Source organism: Brachycentrus maculatus, unplaced genomic scaffold (assembly GCF_059751285.1).
Source record: "Brachycentrus maculatus isolate JH-2025_06_01 unplaced genomic scaffold, ASM5975128v1 h1tg000475l, whole genome shotgun sequence".
Lineage (NCBI taxonomy): Eukaryota > Metazoa > Arthropoda > Insecta > Trichoptera > Brachycentridae > Brachycentrus > Brachycentrus maculatus.
In genome coordinates this window covers 800553-820635 of record NW_028281222.1, presented here as the reverse complement: position 1 = coordinate 820635, position 20083 = coordinate 800553, and the positions used below count along the sequence as shown (strand labels likewise).

The 20083-nt window shown below is 38.8% G+C and overlaps 1 protein-coding gene across 1 annotated transcript in view; it reads right to left on the bottom strand.

The window, feature by feature from the left end:
- Nucleotides 1-20083, bottom strand: part of RyR (Ryanodine receptor) — a 240618-nt gene that overhangs the window by 107300 nt on the left and 113235 nt on the right. The window contains exons 43-55 of the mRNA XM_088272014.1: nucleotides 18712-18849; nucleotides 17243-17395; nucleotides 14568-14683; nucleotides 12974-13148; nucleotides 11553-11656; nucleotides 11061-11185; nucleotides 9032-9121; nucleotides 6256-6380; nucleotides 5542-5724; nucleotides 3082-3129; nucleotides 2422-2551; nucleotides 1637-1851; nucleotides 28-175 (exon numbers count right to left, since the gene is read on the bottom strand). Coding sequence (XP_088128140.1) covers nucleotides 28-175; nucleotides 1637-1851; nucleotides 2422-2551; nucleotides 3082-3129; nucleotides 5542-5724; nucleotides 6256-6380; nucleotides 9032-9121; nucleotides 11061-11185; nucleotides 11553-11656; nucleotides 12974-13148; nucleotides 14568-14683; nucleotides 17243-17395; nucleotides 18712-18849 — 1750 coding nt within the window. The remainder of the gene's footprint in view (nucleotides 1-27; nucleotides 176-1636; nucleotides 1852-2421; nucleotides 2552-3081; nucleotides 3130-5541; nucleotides 5725-6255; nucleotides 6381-9031; nucleotides 9122-11060; nucleotides 11186-11552; nucleotides 11657-12973; nucleotides 13149-14567; nucleotides 14684-17242; nucleotides 17396-18711; nucleotides 18850-20083) is intronic.

The window sequence follows — 20083 nt, the reverse complement described above, 5'->3', positions numbered from 1 at the left end:
AGTATTCGGGTCATGAACTGGGCATACCCAAACGCAGAAGCGCAAGAAGTCGAGGTATCTCTCTCCGTCCACGGGGTCCCAGCCGAGGTCGGGGTAGCCCTTCTCCACCAGCTCCGAGTTGGACTGCAGACCGCAGCGGGACAGGTAGATGGCGATTTTCTCCAGATAATGCTCCCTGGAAACCAAACATACCACAATTTAGCTTAGCGTGCGTCTAAGAGGTACTAGGCAAAAATCTGTATTCGCAGTATTTGTACATAATGCAAACTATGCCATGTTCTCTCCCATTTCGCGGCTTCACATGTTAGCCAATGCTTTTGAAAGTATAGATTTATTTAATATATTGTTATCCTCCTTGAAGTCTGTACTTTCTCAGCATTTCTTCTCCATGTTATAATGGATAAATTTAACCATTGTGTTTCACTCTCTCTTGCTGTTTGCTGATAGTGTGTGAAGGAGACGTGTATTTACCAGTGCTTACTATTTGTTATTTTACTATGATTTTATGTTATAAGACTTTTTGTTTCTCTATTAGTGTATTCTTTAGTGTATTTTTATATAAGTTACTGTATATATGTGTAATAAAATAACTAGGTACCTACCTATACATTTTATTAAGTACTTACAAATAGTACCTACATAAAACAGTTCTACCACCAGATGTCGCATGCGTCGCACAGAATTAAACAAAAGAGATCCGATAGAAAAAATATAATATTATTAACTGTCAGAATCAGATAGATATAAAAATTATTGTAAAGATTAATTAAGAATAAACTTTTATTGTCGTTTCTTTAATTACAAAGCAACACATTGTTTATTTTATTATTATACACCCACTTTACATATTATTTACACCCAATTTATGAAGAAAAATATTACCACGTTATATATGTACTATCTTAAAGGCTTCAGCCGTTCAATAAATAAATTTACAACCGAACGATCTCCTTCAATCTTGTTCAGATCTACTTCGAAAGACATTTACAGGAAGACCGAACAATTCATAGATGCTACAGAAAGATATTTCGAACCCTCATTTGCACCCAATGGTGCATAGGGCACTGCATCATATAAACACAGTGTTATCTTGATCATGACATTTTTATCTCTTGTTTTTTATCATTATTATGACATAAATGTGGAATTGTGTAATTGGCTTTATTTTGATTAAAGTAACTGTTTTTTATTATAAACTTTTACTAAATGTAAAGCTATACAATTCCAAAATAAAAAAATATATAGATAAATATATTTTTAATAAAATGAAGGAAAGGTGATCAGCCCTCCGCTTCAGGTACCAGTCCAGGGTAATATTGATTTAATATTAGATTGAAAAAATCACTTGTATTTATTTAACCCCCCTGGGAATCGAACCTGGGACCTCCAGTACGGTAGCCGAGCGTGCTGACCATTACACTACGGAGGCGGACAGAAAGATAACATGATTCAAAAGCATGGCCCAGGTGACGTTGTATATGATAGAAGGACCTACAACCTGAGAACGAGGAGAGCTGACCCCAACAGTCTACAAAGACAATAAGTTGGATGGAGCCAGGAGGAAGAAGAATCTATGAGTTGACTTGCAAGGAGCATGTTGGACTTGTCTGTGAAGAGTTAGAAGTGAGTTACCCACCTCAAGGCCAGCGCAAGCTCCGTGTTCTCCATGAGGCTGGAGTAGGCCACGTCCAGAGGCGTCGAGCCGCGCAGCGAAGGCCGCGAGAGCAGGATGTTGGAGTTCTCCAGCAGGAAGTCGAAGTGGTCGAACATGGCGCGCTGGTTCTGGCGCCCCGTGCGGCAGAAGTAGCACAAGAAGCGGCAGCACGCAACCACCATCTCGTGAGACGTATCCTGGAGATATTCATATCGTAAGTGGATATTGGAGACATTAATTTAGTAAGTGGAGATATTCATGTCATAAGTATGGTTAAACACATCATAAGTAGAGACATTCACATCTTAAGTGGGGCTATACAAGTTATAAGGGGGGACATTCACACCTTGAGTGGGATTATAAACATCATCAATGGATATATTTACATCATAAAGGCAAAATATAGGAATGGGTAAATGATCAAGAGTTAAATTTAAGATAATTGTAAACCTAGCTACGGCTCTCTGAAATCTAGCTACGGCTTATGCAACACCGTTTATCATGTCCCTACTCAGGCTTCAACTTTATAAGTTTCATAGCCTATGCCTACTTGTGAGTGGATTTACTCTTTATGTTTAAAGTTACTATAATTTCATGTAATTCATGAGTGAAAATTCTAGGCAAAAACACTCGCAATCAAAAACGCACAGCGAGAACTTCACAGCAAGGCCAAGACCGTTACTAAGAGGGAATTGGAGAGCAACTGGGAGGCTGTTGGCGTCTTGAGGAAAAAATGGACATTCAAAGTAGAGGATGAGGTAAAGTACCTTTTCCTTGGCTACAGGTTGGCCATCTTGGTCCGGTTGCGGCTGTGCTTGGGCATCGCTCTGCGCCTGCGCTCTCCTCCCCAGGGTGTTCATCATGACAGCCATTACGTTCTCGTGAACCCTCAGGACTCTTGAAAGGAGAAAAATAAACAAATCATGGTTACTCTCCAATCCACGGGAGTATAACTCTCCTCTAGACAACGGTTAAAGAGCCTATGCAATCATGTGAGAGCTATTTCGCCACCATTCTTGATGTGTTCAAAAAGGTATGCCAAATACTTGAAAGTGGTCAGGTAAGGAGTAGTAATAATCGGCGGGTATGTATGAGGAGATGACTGAATGTAGAAGAGGCGAAGAATGTTTGCAAACAGAGTGGTGTGGCGTTCTATTCTCTCTGCCTACCCCTGCGGCGGAGCGGTGTGATGGTTAGTTTTATGGTTACTCTCAGTCATTTTTAACATATCACATTTAACAATCTTCTTCGCATATTTTTTGTAATATTACATAATATTAATATTGAACCCGGGACCTCCAGTACGGTAGCCCAGCGTGCTGACCATCGCACTACGGAGGCTTCACTTTACAGAGGCGGACAATTATCTCCGCTAGATGTACTGAAATATTGTAGCTATTTTTTAGTTTAAAAAAATTTAAACTTACCTTATAAGATCGGGATGTTGGAAAAAAGTGTGATTGTTGACAAGCTTCCTGTAAAAAGGGGCAAACCATTAATATCTGTACTTATTTTACATGGAAGGAATGAGCGTATTTTTTTATTTATTTTTCGTCATGTTTACAATTTAAAATAACAATAATGTGTCTTACAACGTTTTGAGTGTGTCCATATTCTTCCTCTTCCTTCTTCTTCTTCTTCTATCCCTTATCTGTACCCGATGGTGCATAGGGCACTGGATCATTTAAACCCAGTGTTATCGTGATCGTCAACACATGAAGGAAAGGTGATCAGCCCTCCGCTTCAGGTACCAGTCCAGGGTAATATTGAATAAATATTACAGCGGAAAAAATCACTTCTATTGCATATTTGACCCCCCTTAGGAATCGAACCCGGGACCACCAGTACGGTAGCCGAGCATTCTGACCATTACACTACGGAGGCGGACAAATACTTGTTCACAAATCTGGATTATCTCCAATTATAGGAGTTTTTTTTTTAAAAAGGAAAGCCTCTACTTTTAGAGGCTTGTCTGCAGGTAGGATAGTAAGGATAGGGAAGGTAAATGTGAAAGTACATCACAAGCATCCAGACCAGTTGAAAATAAATCTTTCATGAATATATTTTGCGCTTGACGGGAATCGAACCTGCAACGCCAGTTTCGCAGTTGAGCGTCTACCTAACTACACCACGGCGCCTGTCAGTATCACGCATCACAATATACATTTTAAATACCACAAACTCCTAGAATCTATTATTATTTTTAGTGTTATCACATATCTTAACCTTTTAACCGCGTCAACTTTGTTCCTGAGAGACGCCCGTACGCGGCGGTATTTCGCCGTTTTTAAAATGATTACTTTTATCATGTATTTAGTTAAGAAACTATTTATTTTCCTAAACAAAAACGTTCAATGGGATTCATTGTGCCTTTTTGGTACTCTATAATACACGTGTGTCACATTGTTCTTGAAATATATCGTAATATAAACAAATAACATCGTAACATAAATAAATCAAAGCACGCATCGTGTGTTACTCTTACCCGCGTTTGTGTTTTTACTTTGCTCCAAGTTTCGAACCTCAGTTCAACTTGGAGGGATTTTTTCATGGTGTGGAACTTTGGATAAAATAATACTTCAATCCTTGGCCTTATGACATCTGTTGAAATATCTGGCTAATGATTTGTAACATCACAAGGATAAATAAAAGAACAGATCCCTGATTTTTCTTGCGGTCGGTAATTAGTCCGCGCCATAATCATGCCGTATATCTATCTCACTCTCGACGCTACGCATCGCCAGCGGGTAAGAGTGACACACGATGCGTGCTTTGATTTATTTATGTTACGATGTTATTTGTTTATATTACGATATATTTCAAGAATAATATGACATGTGCGAAATACCGCCGCGTACGGGCGTCTCTCAGGAACAAAGTTGACGCGGTTAAAAGGTCAAAGGTGGGGACTGATGCGAGCATTTCGTCGTAACGTAACATTGTAACGTCGCTCGCACCAAGCATCCGAATTCGGATGGAGCACTTGGAACGCTGTACTGACTATACAAATGACTCCGGTCAGTCCCCAACTTAAAACATATCTGAAATATGTCTTGAAATATTATTTTAAGATATAAAAAGACTTTGATCCACTCACATTTTTATTAACAACCAACTAGTTTCGGCAACAACCTGTTGCCCTCTTCAGGGTTTATTTTATGACTAAACATACATACATGATATATAAAAGTAACAGTGTACAAGTTAAAGGAGTGGGGGTAATGGTCTTTTAAGGTGGGGTAGGAGCAAGGAAGGGGATAACTTTGTTTAGGTTGGGTTTGATTTCATGGCAAAAATATTAAAACCATTACCCCTATCCTCATCGAAACCCAATAACTTGTATGTACACTGTTGGACTACATGACTCCCCAGTATGCAGATTTTGTATGGAGGATAACGAAACGCCAATCAACATTCTCTATAATTGTGAAGCACTCGCTCGCAAACGAAGTCACATCCTTGAAGGACCACTACTGGACTCCGAGAAGGTGAAGCTCCTACCACCAAGACAGGTTGTGAGTTACATGACACACGTAGGTCTTGGGAGTGAGCTGTCATACAGAGGGAGGTCGCAATAGACCTAATATGGTCGCAGTGACATAAGGGATGCAAGATCCCACGACCTCAAAAAAAAATGTACACTGTTTCTTTTATATATCATGTATGTATGTTTAGTCATGAATTAAACCCTGAAGAGGGCAACAGGTTGTTGCCGAAACTAGTTGGTTGTTAATAAAAATGTGAGTGGATCGAAAAACCAAAATCTTTTTATTTCTCACTATGATCCACAAAGTTAGTGCTTTAAATATTCAAAATATGTCTTGCGTTTGAGCGCATAGTTGTTTGGGTGTCCTGAGTTGTAATATGTGAGAGGTTTTCATTATTACCATAAGCGAGTCCTCATGAGCTCTTCTTCTTCCTGGCTCATCTGCACGGGCAAGAGAGCTCTGATCTGACTCAAGCCGACCCACATTTCGGCCACGTCCTTCTTGGTCTTCGCGTTGATGACGTATGTCTTCTCGAGGGCCCTTATCAGCTCACCCACTGCGTCGTACTGGCGTACAAGCAAGCTGGAAACACAGAGAACAATGAATTGTGTAAACAGCAAGCAAGTACAAGATGCAGTACTAGAGATACACGCAGACACGCAGACACACACACAGACACAGACACACAGACACACAGACATACAGACACAGACACAGACACACAGAAACATACATAGACACAGACACAAACACACAGACACAGACACACAGATACAGACACACAGACACAGACACACAGACACAGACATACGGACACACGGAGACACAGACACACAGACACACAGACACACAGACACACAGACACACAGACACACAGATACACAAACAACAGACATACAGACACACAAACAACAGACACACAGACACAGACACAGACAAACACAGACAGACATACAGACATAGTTACAGACATACAGACACAGATATACAGACACATACAAAGAAACACAGTCACATACACAGACACAGACACTTTGTGTCTATACACATATACACATTTGTACAAAACAAAACATATTGTTATCTAGTATAGTGGGGGTAGATTTGACTCACCTGAACATTTCTCTGACGAGTTTCGGCGTCTCGATTTGAGATTCTTCAGCCCATTTGACAATCGTGGAGATCAGCACCTTCCGGAAGATCTCTTCCGGCGACTTCTTCAGTGGGACCTCTTCCTCCTACAATAACAATAATAAACGATGAAAGGGACAAAATGGACATTACTATCATTTTATGAATTTACACGATGAAATTGTAAAAGAAAAACGCTTGTTTACATCTAGACCTGAAGATGGAAGCATAGCTTCCGAAACTAGTCGTCATAAAATAAACTTAAGTGGTAAAATAACAAGTGTTTTTCTTTTATAATTTCTATAATTGAATCTTCTTCATCTTCTTGCTCAATGCTGAGCGTCGTGGTCTTCTGGAATGTCAGGCACTTGGTGCACAAGTCCTCTCCATTCTTCCCGGTCCTGGGCCAACTTGATGGCTGCGTTTAGCGAGGATCCGGTTAACTCCTTTATTTGGTCTGTCCATCTTGTTGGAGACCGTCCTCTTGCCCGCTTGCCTTCAACTGTACCTGTTACTACCAGTTTTTCAAGACTCTTCTCGTTCTTTCTGGCGATATGCCCAAATGGGCATAATTAGAAATTATTATTCAATTATGCCCATTATTATTGGGCATAATTGAATAATAATTTCTAATTATTGAATGAATTGAATTGAATTGAATTGAATTGAATTAAAGATGTAGAAGAATTGTGCTTTGGAATACCCCCTCAGACACATGGAACAGATCAATATTCAATGTGATATTGTTCAACGTAGCGGTAGCTCTTCCTACAGGCATAACCATTGGCAGGTTTGTCCTGTATATAGGAATGTGAAACAATCTATACCGACGCTGTCTTAGCTAACTATCGGGAACATACAGACCAATGTTCCGGATAATTTCAGGATTATCCATCATACCGCGCAACAATCGAAAAACATCCGTAATCAAATACGCAACAAGAGTCTTCTTGATTACTTTATAATTTAATGGTTTTAATGCCTTGAATGCTAGTTTGTTGCGTATATATTATTTATTGCACACGTCCCGCAAAAGGCGACCGAATTTGTGACTATTAAACTAACTAACTAACCATCACGCCGCTTCTCCGCAGGGGTAGGCAGAGAGAATCGAACGCCACACCACTCTGTCTTTGCAAACATTCTTTGCCTCTTCTACATTCATGCATCTCCTCATACATACCCGACGATTATTACGACTCCTGACCCGGCCGCTTTCAAGTATTTGACATACCTGATTGTGCCAAGTTTTCCTCGGTCGTCCTCCGCTTCTTTTTCCAACTACATTCGCCTCATAAATTTGTTTAACCGTTCTTTCTTTCTTCATTCATACGCTCCACATGTCCAAACCATCTCATCACACCTTTCTTAATTTTATCGATAATGCTTATCTCAGCCTTACATTCTTTCCTTATTTCATCATTCGAACATCTATCAAACATCGTTTTGCCACGCATTCGTCTGAGGGATCGCATTTCGACTGCATTCAGTCTGCTTTCATCCTTCTTTTGCCAACTCCATGCTTCGCTTCCATACATAAGGGTTGGAACCAGAACTCCATTGTGTACTGCCAGTTTAGCTTCCGCTGATAGATTTTTATTTGCTAAAACTGATTTTAGTGCACCATTCACTCTGTTCCCAGCATTCACTCTCCTTTCCTCTTTTCATGTGACAATTTATGACTAACGTGTCAACGGACTTCGATCTTTAGCCGAGATAAAAGAACAAAGAGTTCCCAAACGGTATAAAAGGGGCAAAAAATATATATATAATAAAATGTGTACCCAGGAGGGTCAAAATAAATATGGCCGATTTTCCCTCTCATATTTATTTAATATCAGCCTGGACTGGTACAAGAAGCGCAGGGCTGATCACCTTGCCTTCATGCAATTAACGATTAAGATAACACTGCGTCGCTACGATGCAGTGCCCTATGCACCATTGGGTGCGGATAAGGGTTAGAAGAAGAAGAAGAAGATAAAAGGGGCACAGGACGTGCGTCGCTATCTCATTCCTCCACCGGGAGCCGGTTAAGTACAATCTCACTCCTACACCGGGAACGTGGCCAGCACCATCATATAGTCGACACCCATCTACCGACGCCGTCACGAGACCACCACATCAAGACCTCGCCACGATCTTCAGTCCAGCGTCCTCGCCAACGTCACGATGATACTCCGTTCAGCCCGACAGTCCATCTGTGCTGCTACGACACCGCTACGACGCAGCCACGTCATCGCCTCGACCCCACTACGACACGCTACGTCATCGCTACACCAAGTGCACTACACTGCGTAGCATTTATCTGTCAATAGATGCAGCATTCAATCCGACCGTCTTCTTCTTCCAAACCACCAGCGACCCCCAAATATATAATATTACCTTGGACTGGTACCGGAAGCGGAGGGCTGATCACCTTTCCTTCACGTGTTAACGATCAAGATAACACTGCATTTATATGATGCAGTGCCCTACGCACCATTGGGGTGGGGATGAGGGTTGAATTGAATACATTGAGGACTGAATCAACGCTGCTATGGCTTTAATACAGAGGGGTGAAAACAAATATTAGTGATTTCACACTGTAATATTTATTTAATGTTACCCTGGACTGGTTCCTCAAGCGCAAGAGTGATCACCTTGCCTTCATGTAAGTAACGATCAAGATAACACTGCATTTATATGATGCAGTGCCCTATACACCATTGGGGTGCGGATAAGGGTTTGAATGAATGAATGACATTGTTTTTAAACTAACCTTTGGTTCCTCCTCCAGTTCCTTGACAGCATTGATGAAGTTACACAGTTTTGTGATGGTACCCGGCTTTTCGGGCGCTTCAGCTTGGGCCTGTAGACAGTCAGACAACAAAATATTTAAAATTTCTCCACAATATGTGTAATATTTGTCCGCCCCCGTAGTGTAATGGTAGAGAAAGATCCATTTACTCCATGATTTGGGGACCACATGACCTTAAGTACTCTCTTATGGTAGAGAAAGTCCACAAGAAGTTTCTGAGGTATCTCTACATGAGAGAGTACGGCTATTATCCTTTGCTCTACGCGACCCAGTTTCTCCAGGGTATGCTCGGCTACAATAATGTCTGCCTCCGTAGTGTAATGGTCAGCACACTCGCCTACCGTTCCGGAGGTTCCGGGATCGATTCCCAGGAGGGGGGGGGTCAAATGAATAAAAGTGATTTTTTCACTCTAATATTTATTTAACGTTACCCTGGACTAGTACCTGAAGCGGAGGGCTGATCATGTTTCCTTCATGTGTTAAAGATCAAGATAACACTGTCAAGATACAGTTTATATAATGCAGTGCCCTATGCACCATCGGGTGCAGATAAGGGTTTGAAGAAAAAGGTTAGAAGTGCCCTTGAGGTAGTATTTTATGAAAATGGCGCTATATATTGTAATTTATCCAAATTTATTTTTATTATTATTATTAGATGTTGAGTACACGGCTGTCCAAACTTAAAACACAGTAAGGGACATTTATTTTGTAGTACGTTTTTTTTGCATTTTTGGACTAAATAGAATCTACTTAGTCCAAAAATGTAAAAAAAATGTACTACTAAAAAAATGTCCCTTACTGTGTTTTGAGTTTGGACAGCCGTACAGTCCATAAGATCATTCATTGACAATTCAGCAATCTATTTATTGTAACTGCAGATAGTTGGTAGAACTCCATATTGAATTGTTGGGTAATATATCCAAAATTAAACAAGGTTTATTTGCAACATTTTGAGTGTGTCCAAATACTTGTTCACAAAATCTGGATTATCTCCAATTACAGGAGTTATTTTCATATTATTTTTTGACATCTCATCAAAGATGAAGAAGAATATGGAAGTCTGGGCATTTACGGGGCTGACAACCGTCATCGGCTGGTTTAAGTGATCACTTTACACACGTGTAACATTCACCAATTCTACCCATTATTGACAACCAATCTACTCAAATTCTTGGAAGTTCTATATATATGAACCAATTTAGAAACTTTGTTCTTGAATCACTAGAACTTCACTAGAGACATCTATTGGTGAGATGTAAAGAAGCTTTTTATTAAGCAGAAACTCTTATATTAGTATGTGAGGTCCAAATCCTGGATTATAATCACCCACATGAGAAACCCAGAAAATACCATTTTCATTTTAGCTTATAATTTAATATAAGAGTTTCTGCTTAATAAAAAGCTTCTTTACATCTCACCAATAGATGTCTCTAGTGAAGTTCTAGTGATTCAAGAACAAGGTTTCTAAATTGGTTCATATATAAAGAACTTCCAAGAATTTGAGTAGTGTGGTTGTCAATAATGGGTAGAATTGGTGAATGTTACACGTGTGTAAAGTGATCACTTAAACCAGCCGATGACGGTCGTCAGCCCCGTAAATGCCCAGACTTCCATATTCTTCTTCATCTTTGATGAGATGTCAAAAAATAATATGAAAATAACTCCTGTAATTGGAGATAATCCAGATTTTGTGAACAAGTATTTGGACACACTCAAAATGTTGTAAGGTTTATTTGGTTGAATTCTACATTTATTAATGTTAATACGTGACGCGTTTCGTCTTCTTAGGACATTATCAAACACGTTTTTGAAAATGTCCTAAGAAGACGAAACGCGTCACTTATTAACATATACATAAATAAATGTAGAATTCAATCAAATAAACCTTGTTTAATTTTGGATATATGACCCAACAATTCAACAATCTCTTTTCTGAGACTTTTGGCCCATCCATTTGAATATGTATTTTACTAATATTTTGTATATTTACATCAGGATCAGGTTCCTGCAAAGCAGCCAAGGACACGTGCCCCATCAGGTCGCTGTGGAACTCGTTCATCCGCGCTATCAAGTCCTCTCCGCAAGGAATGTCCTCATCCTCCAAGTGCTTGAAACCTGGAAAGTATCAAATAGGATCAATATGGAAAATCAAATACTAGATTTTTGACCCTACGGATGATATATCAATGTATATTATTTATTTTTAGATTTTAGTATGTGTAAGACGGAGGATATCGTGAGGTGGGGACGACAACAAAGGCGATACTGGAATGAACATATCAACAAAATGTCAGAAGACAGACTTCCACGTATCGCCATTGAAGGATGCAGACCCCCAGGCAGACCTCCGAAAAGATGGAAAGACAGCTGGGAGTCAACATCCCAAGAGCGACATGCGGAGCCACAAACAGATCCCTAGGATCTACAAAAAGAAGAAGAAGAAGTCCTTTTTATCATTGGGCCAGAAGGTGTTGGTACTTACTCAAAATCGCGTTCATTTGTTCCCTGGGAGGACAACGGAACTCTCTGGTCTTCTTTGCGGCAACAGCACTTGGTAAATCTGACTGCTTGATCTCCACGTAGCGCCTGGAATCAAAATGAAAGGATTTAGTATGTGAAGTATCTTTGACAACATTGCTAGATGTAGAAACAGATCTGGTGGCCAGACTATATGAAGAGAAATCTAAATTTTTATAATATAATAATAAAACCCTTATCCGCACCCCAATGGTGCATAGAGCACTGCTTCATATAAAAGCAGTGTTATCTTGATCGTTTACACATGAAGGAAAGGTGATCAGCCCTCCGCTTCAGGTACCAGTCCAGGGTAATATTGAATAAATATAACAGTGAAAAAATCACTTATATTTATTTGACCCCCCCTGGGAATCGAACCCGGGACCTCCAGAACGGTAGCCGAGCGTGCTGACCATTACACTACGGAGGCGGCTGAAATTTTTATACTGTACAAAAAGTTTTTAGACTGAGCACTGGTGCTGACACCACGAGAACCAAAAACCCTTCTTAGAACAGCCGAAATGAAGACTCTACGACCCATTGCAGGCCTAACACTCTGCGACAGAGTAAGAAACTCTGAAATGAGAGAAATCTGCGATGTCGAAGATGTTGTGCGATGGGGAGAAGTAAGAAGATGTCTGGAGAAATCATGGGGGAAGAGTGAGTTCGGATCGAGTGGTGAGGATAGCAGCAGACAACAGCATAAGAGGTAACAGGCCCCCAGGAAGACCACCTAAACGATGGAGAGGCAGATAGTCTTCCATTTTATTTTTTGACATCACATAAAAGATGAAGAAGATACGGAAGTCTGAGCATTTATGGGGCTGACGACCGTCATGGGCTGGTTTAAGTGATCACTTTACCCACGTGTAACATTCACCATTTCTATCCATAATTGACAACCACACTACTCAAATTCTTGGAAGCTCTTTATATATGAACCAATTTTGAAACATTATTCTTGAATCACTAGAACTTCACTAGAGACATCTATTGGTGAGATGAAAAGAAGTTTTATATTGAGTAGAGACTCTTTTATTAGTATGTGAGGTCCGAATTCTAGATTATTATCACACACATGAGAAACGCCAGAAAATGTCATTTACATTTTTTTTTTTAAGCTTAAGATAATTTTTTACAACATTTTGTGAAATAACAAAATGTTGTAGATAGTCTTCCACCGCCTAGCAGCAGACCGAAGAGTAACAGGACACAGTTCTAACTAAAGAAGAAGAAGAAGAAGAAGATAAGACAAAAAGTTTGAAGGTCTGTCAGGAAGCCTAGATACTTCTGTATCAAATCCAGGAATGCGGTTGGGATAGCTTTCAATGTAAAATAACTTTCAAAATATATATGGTCAAATGAAAAAAAGTTTTTTTTTTTTACCTGAGCTGATCAGACTGCAGATCTCCAACAAACTGGAAACTAAAGGCAACGATTGATTCCACGCGATGGCGTAGTTGGATGTCGTTGAGATGGTGAAGCAGATAGCACATTTGCAGTTTGGCTCCCTCAGCCATTTTCATGTGCAGCAATCCTTTGCGATGCTCATCTTTGCCCTCTGAAATGAATCAAAGAATAAATCATTATTTGGCTGAAGATAAACTTAGCTGAAAATGTATGTAATTGGCGCCCAACGTGGGGCAATCAAGCATTATTTTACTTTTATGATGTTTTGAGGTATCTCCTCTTATGGAAATTAATTCAGGATGATTTAACATGCATTTCATGAGAGTTTCTGCAAAAAACTAACCAACAATAACATCGTTTCCCCGCAGAGGTAGGCAGCCGAACGCTACTCTAATCTGTCGCCGTGCACAATATTCGCCTCTTCCATATTCATACATCCCATATGTACATACACGCCGATTACTCCGAATCCTGACCTGACCATTTTCAAGTATTGAAAAAAAACTTACTTTTTTAAACCACAGATGTCGGTGACGAAGTAGAATACAGTAAATCATTTCAATTGGATAAAAAATAACTTCCAATATTGAGCAGTACATATGTTCAATCAATCAATATGGTCAAACAATCATAGATATTTTATGTTTAATTGTCATCTATCAATGGTGATCGTTATACAGTGCATAAAGTAATCACTTAAACCAGTCAACGATAGATCGTAAGCCTTAAAAAATGTCCAAATTACCTTAATATTCCTCATCTATGGTATATTGAGATATAAATAAAGAATCTTGAAAAAAAAACTTTATTTCATCATTCATACTTGCAAAATATCTGTGGCGTCATAACCGTGGGGTCACGTTACGAGCCGAACAATTACGAAAAAGTCCGAACGTACCGAGCCGAACAAACCCGAACAAATCCGATGTTCGAAACTCGAAACATGAAAATTGACGAGAATCGTTTGGGCTACCTTCGGCGACGGACGCTTAGTTTGGGTTTAACTTTAACTGTCGCATATTCCATATTTTTAACTTCACTTCTTTAACTCAATTTTTCATAAATTAATTGTCATTATTTTATTCATGAAAAATAAATAAATTATTCATTGTCCGCCTCCATAGTGTAATGGTCAGCACGCTCGACTATCATTCTGGAGGTCCCGGGTTCGATTCCCAGGGGGGGGTCAAATAAATATAAGTGATTTTTTCACTCTAATATTTATTCAATATCACCCTGGACTGTTACCTGAAGCGGATGGCTGATCACCTTTCCTTCATGTGTTAACGATCAAGATAACACTGCGTTTATATGCAGTGCCCTATGCACCATTGAGGTGCGGATAAGGCTTTGATGAAGAAGATGATGATTTTATTCATGTATTTAGTTAACTTTGTATTTCTATCAATAAAGGAGACAACTGTAAGTACATTCTTTCATTTCTCTCTATGCACTCACTACATAACCAAAACCCAGTTCACAAAAACGTGATCACCAAAACTGGTAACCTAAAGTGGTAATATGCCACTGTATATCAATAACATCAAATACCTTATATTGATATATGTACCTTTGTCAAAGGAAGGGTCCCAAGTCTCTGGATTGGTCATGATGAGAAGTTTCTCCACATCTTCATCGGTCATCATTCCAACCAGGAGTAGCCGATCAGTGAGCTTCAGCAGGGGCCTAAACAAACAAACAAAAACTTACTACATATATCCGACAGGAAGTGAGCAATGAGGAAAGTCTGTCGATAGTTGTCCATAAGAAAAACCTTTGTTTGTTAATGGATGTCCATAAAAGAAGCCTATGTTTGTTAATGGATGTCCATAAAAGAAGACTGTTAATGGATGTCCATAAAAGAAGCCTATGTTTGTTAATGGATGTCCACAAAAGAAGCCTACGTTTGTTAATGGATGTCCACAAAAGAAGCCTACGTTTGTTAATGGATGTCCATAAAAGAAGCCTATGTTTGTTAATGGATGTCCATAAAAGAAGCCTATGTTTGTTAATGGATGTCCATAAAAGAAGCCTATGTTTGTTAATGGATGTCCATAAAATAAGCCTATGTTTGTTAATGGATGTCCATAAAAGAAGCCTATGTTTGTTAATGGATGTCCATAAAAGAAGCTTATGTTTGTTAATTGATGTCCATAAAAGAAGCCGATGTTTGTTAATGGATGTCCATAAAAGAAGCCTATGTTTGTTAATGGATGTCCATAAAAGAAGCCCATGTTTGTTAATGGATGTCCATAAAAGAAGCCTATGTTTGTTAATGGATGTCCATAAAATAAGCCTATGTTTGTTAATGGATGTCCACAAAAGAAGCCTACGTTTGTTAATGGATGTCCATAAAAGAAGCCTATGTTTGTTAATGGATGTCCATAAAAGAAGCCTATGTTTGTTAATGGATGTCCATAAAAGAAGCCTATGTTTGTTAATGGATGTCCATAAAGAAGCCTATGTTTGTTAATTGATGTCCATAAAAGAAGCCTATGTTTGTTAATGGATGTCCATAAAATAAGCCTATGTTTGTTAATGGATGTCCATAAAAGAAGCCTATGTTTGTTAATGGATGTCCATAAAAGAAGCTTATGTTTGTTAATTGATGTCCATAAAAGAAGCCGATGTTTGTTAATGGATGTCCATAAAAGAAGCCTATGTTTGTTAATGGATGTCCATAAAAGAAGCCCATGTTTGTTAATTGATGTCCATAAAAGAAGCCTATGTTTGTTAATGGATGTCCATAAAATAAGCCTATGTTTGTTAATGGATGTCCATAAAAGAAGCCTATGTTTGTTAATGGATGTCCATAAAAGAAGCTTATGTTTGTTAATTGATGTCCATAAAAGAAGCCGATGTTTGTTAATGGATGTCCATAAAAGAAGCCTATGTTTGTTAATGGATGTCCATAAAAGAAGCCCATGTTTGTTAATGGATGTCCATAAAAGAAGCCTATGTTTGTTAATGGATGTCCATCAAAGAAGCCTATGTTTGTTAATGTATGTCCATTACTAAATATATATAATATTCTAAAAATGCGATCTCTCAGGAAAATGTGCGGAAAAATGATGTATGTTAGATGTTCGAATGGAGATATAAGGATAGAATGCAAGGTTGATATAAGTATGCGAGTGTTTTTGCCTAGAATTTTCACTCATGAATTACATGAAATTATAGTAACTTTAAACATAAAGAGTAAATCCACTCACGAGTAGGCATAGGCTATGAAACTTAAAAAGTTGAAGCCTGAGTAAGGTCATGATAAGCGGTGTTGCATTAGCCGTAGCTAGATTTCAGTCACTTGAACGTTAGATTAAAAAAAGAATAAAATAATAATGGATATATTATTTTGAGAAATAAAAAGACTTTAAACTCTAAAGAGGGCAACAGGTTGTTGCCGAAACTAGTTGTTTAAATAAAAAAGTGAGTGGATCAAAACACAAAGTCTTTTTATTTCTCAATATAATATATCAGTATGATCCACAAAGTTAATACTTTCAATATTCAAAACATAATAATGGATGTCCATAAAGAAGACTGTTTGTTAATGGGTGTCTAGAGTGAATGCTGGGAACAAAGTGAATGGTGCACTGAAATCAGTTATAGCAAATAAAAACCTATCAGCGGAAGCTAAACTGGCAGTGCACAACGGAGTCCTGGTTCCAACTCTTCACTGGTATGGAAGTGAAACATGGAGTTGGCCAAAGAAGGATGAAAGTAGACTGAATGCAGTCGAAATGCGATCTCTCAGAAGAATGTGCGACAAAACGATGTATGATAGATGTGCGAATAGTGAAATAAGGAAGGAATGCAAAGCTGAGATAAGCATTATCGATAAAATTAAGAAAGGTGTGCAGAGATAGTTTGGACATGTGGAACGAATGAGTGAGGAAAGAACGGTAAAACAAATTTACGAGGCGAATGTTAGTGGGAAAAGAAGCAGAGGAAGGCCGAGAAAAACATGGCACGATCAGGTATGCCAAATACTTGAAAGTGGTCAGGTTAGGAGTCGTAACAATCGGCGGGTATGTATGAGGAGATGCATGAACGTGGAAGAGGCGAAGAATGTTTGCAAGGACAGAGTGGTGTGGCGCTCTATTCTCTCTGCCTATCCCCGCGGGGAAGCAGCGTGATGGTTAGTTAGTTAGTTAGTTAGTTTAAAAGAAGCCTTTGTTTGTTTATTTTTATACGGCTGTGGAATATGGCAAACGCACTTTGAAATGGCATTGAGAATGAACTTACAAGAACAGGTTCTCATTGCTCCCTCCGACGGGATCTCTGTTGTGAACTTGGTTGATCTCAACTGCTTCGGCCAGCGCAGACATGACGTAATCCCTGACGACGTCCAGCGGGAAGTATGGCGAATACAGGTTCGTAATATTTGTGATGTTTTCACTGAAAAAAAAAACAAGAATGATTACCAAATTTTAAGCTTAAATAATAAAAATAATATTTTCTGGCGTTTCTTAGGTGTGTGATTATAATCCAGGATTCGGATTTCACATACCAATAAAAGAGTTTCTGCTCAGTAAAAAGCTTCTTTTCATCTCACCAATAGATGTCTCTAGTGAAGCTCTAGTGATTCAAGAACAATGTTTCGAAATTGGTTCATATATCGCCCACTCCTTTCAAGTACGTCATGAATCAAAAAACTTGATTTTTCAGGAGAACGTTTTTAATGTTTAAAAATATAAAACAATGTATAAAAAATAAATATCATGCCACTTATTGAACTTTTTACTGTGCAACAGATCTTTTTAGGTAAAACCTGAAGGTTTTTTCTCCATTTGAAAAATACTTAGTATATTTAAAAAATAATTAAACAATACGTTTTCTTCAAATTGCAAAAACAACATTTTATGCCCTGTAGCGGGTAAATATTAAGTTAAAAATATGCCTCTTTTGCTGGGATATAGTACATTTTCTGGGCATTTCAAAAACATGCACAACTCAAGATTGACAATTTTTGATTTATGACGTTCTTGAAAGGAGTGAGCGATGTATGATACCATCTCTCGTGACAGTTCCTTATGAACACATATCCAATGTCAGATAGGTCCTCACCTAGACTCCTGCAACGCGCCTTTGGCTGTTGTCTTTGTAAATTGAAAAGGGGGATACATCAACAGGTAAGAGACATCTGGAACAGGACTGGAGATTTTCAAATATCCCGCATTATGTGTAAATTTTAGATACTTCGGTTGAGTAAGGCTTACTGATGTCCGCTTCCATGGTGTAATGGTCAGCATGTGCAGCTACCGTGCTGGAGGTCCCGGGTTCGATTCCCAGGGGGGGTGAAAACAAATATTAGTGATTTTATACTGTAATATTTATTTAATATTACCCTGGACTGGTTCCTGAAGCGCTAGAGTGATCACCTTGCCTTAATGTAAGTAATGATCAAGATAACACTGCGTCAATTCGATGCAGTGCCCTATGTACCATTGGGTGCGAATAAGGGTCAGAAGGAGAAGAAGGAAAAGATAAAATTAGAATAAGTACACTAAACTGAGGGTTGTGACACTTGTGGAAGCCATGACACTTCTCCAGTTATCCCTTGACTGCGCTACACGTAGCGCTCCAACCATGATCAAGATAACACTGCGTCAATTCGATGCAGTGCCCTATGCACCACTGGGTGCGTATAAGGGTTATGAGTATGAGTGAACTGATGGATGAGGTGACGTTAGAAGTTCTAATGGATTACTTACGCGATATCCGTCATTTTCATCTGCGGGCGCACACTCTCCGTGTGGAGCGAACGGAGGCTGTGTCTCATCTGAGGATCATCGTACAGCTCCTTGAGTTCTGGTCCAAGAGGGATGATGAATTCGTTCTTGCACACCTCCCTGAAAAACAAATATATAACATTTGCAATATATTGCATAGAGTACCGCATCAGTGCAGTGCAGTAGTTGGTGCATTTAACTATCGAGTTGGAATGTCTTGGTTCCAACCCTAATGTATGAAGTGGACCATGAAACTGGCAAAAGAAGGATGAAAAAGATATATGTACTAAATGCGATCATGATGTATGGCAAAACGATGTATAATAGTTGTCCAAATGGTGATTGATACAAGCAAATAATGCAAGACTGAGATAAATAAGCATTATCCATAAAAAATATTAAAAAGGTATGTTCAGATGGTTTGGACACGTGGAACGAATGAATGAAGAAAGAACAATAAAGCAAATTTATAAGACGAATGTTGTTAGAAAGAGAGAATGTTTACAATATTTTGAGTGTGTCCAAATACTTGTTCACAAAATCTGGATTATCTCCAATTACAGGAGTTATTTTCAAATTATTTTTTGACATCTCATCAAAGATGAAGAAACTTAAACCAGCCTATGACGGTCGTCAGCCCCGTAAATGCCCAGACTTCCATATTCTTCTTCATCTTTGATGAGATGTAAAAAAATAATGTACAAAAATATAAATTTACAACATTCTGAGTATGTCCAAATACTTTTCACAAATATGGATTATCTCCAATAAGGTAATTTTTTACTTATTTATTTTTTTACAAAAATGTTAATAAAATTAGTATATGACCACTCACCGAGATTTTTACGTCTACCGGTTTCGAGACGTACCCGTCTCTTCGTCAGGACAATCACTAAGACAGCATGCAAACAATACTACCCTTCACCACCATAGCACCATTTACACACTCAAAACTACACAAAATGTCTAACACATGCAATTTTTGGTCGACCCGAAGACCAACATGCACTATAGTTTTCAATACAGACATGCGTTACGAGCCGAGGTTAAACGTACATTAAAATTAGACTAGGAATCGAATCTACTTATATACTTGTAGGATGAAAGGAGTGGGGGGGGGGTTCGAATTGGATATTGATGAATCGTGTTTAACCGATGTCGAATCAAACAATGGACTATATGTAAAATATGTAATTTTTTACATTGTATATATTTTTAATTCTTAAATTGGTGAAATTATAATTAGGGAAGAGGGGATTAATGGTGGTACCGCATTCTATTCTCTTTGCCCACCCCTACGGGGAAGCGGTGTGATAGTTATTTGGGTGGTTAGGTTAGGTGAAGGGCATGAAAA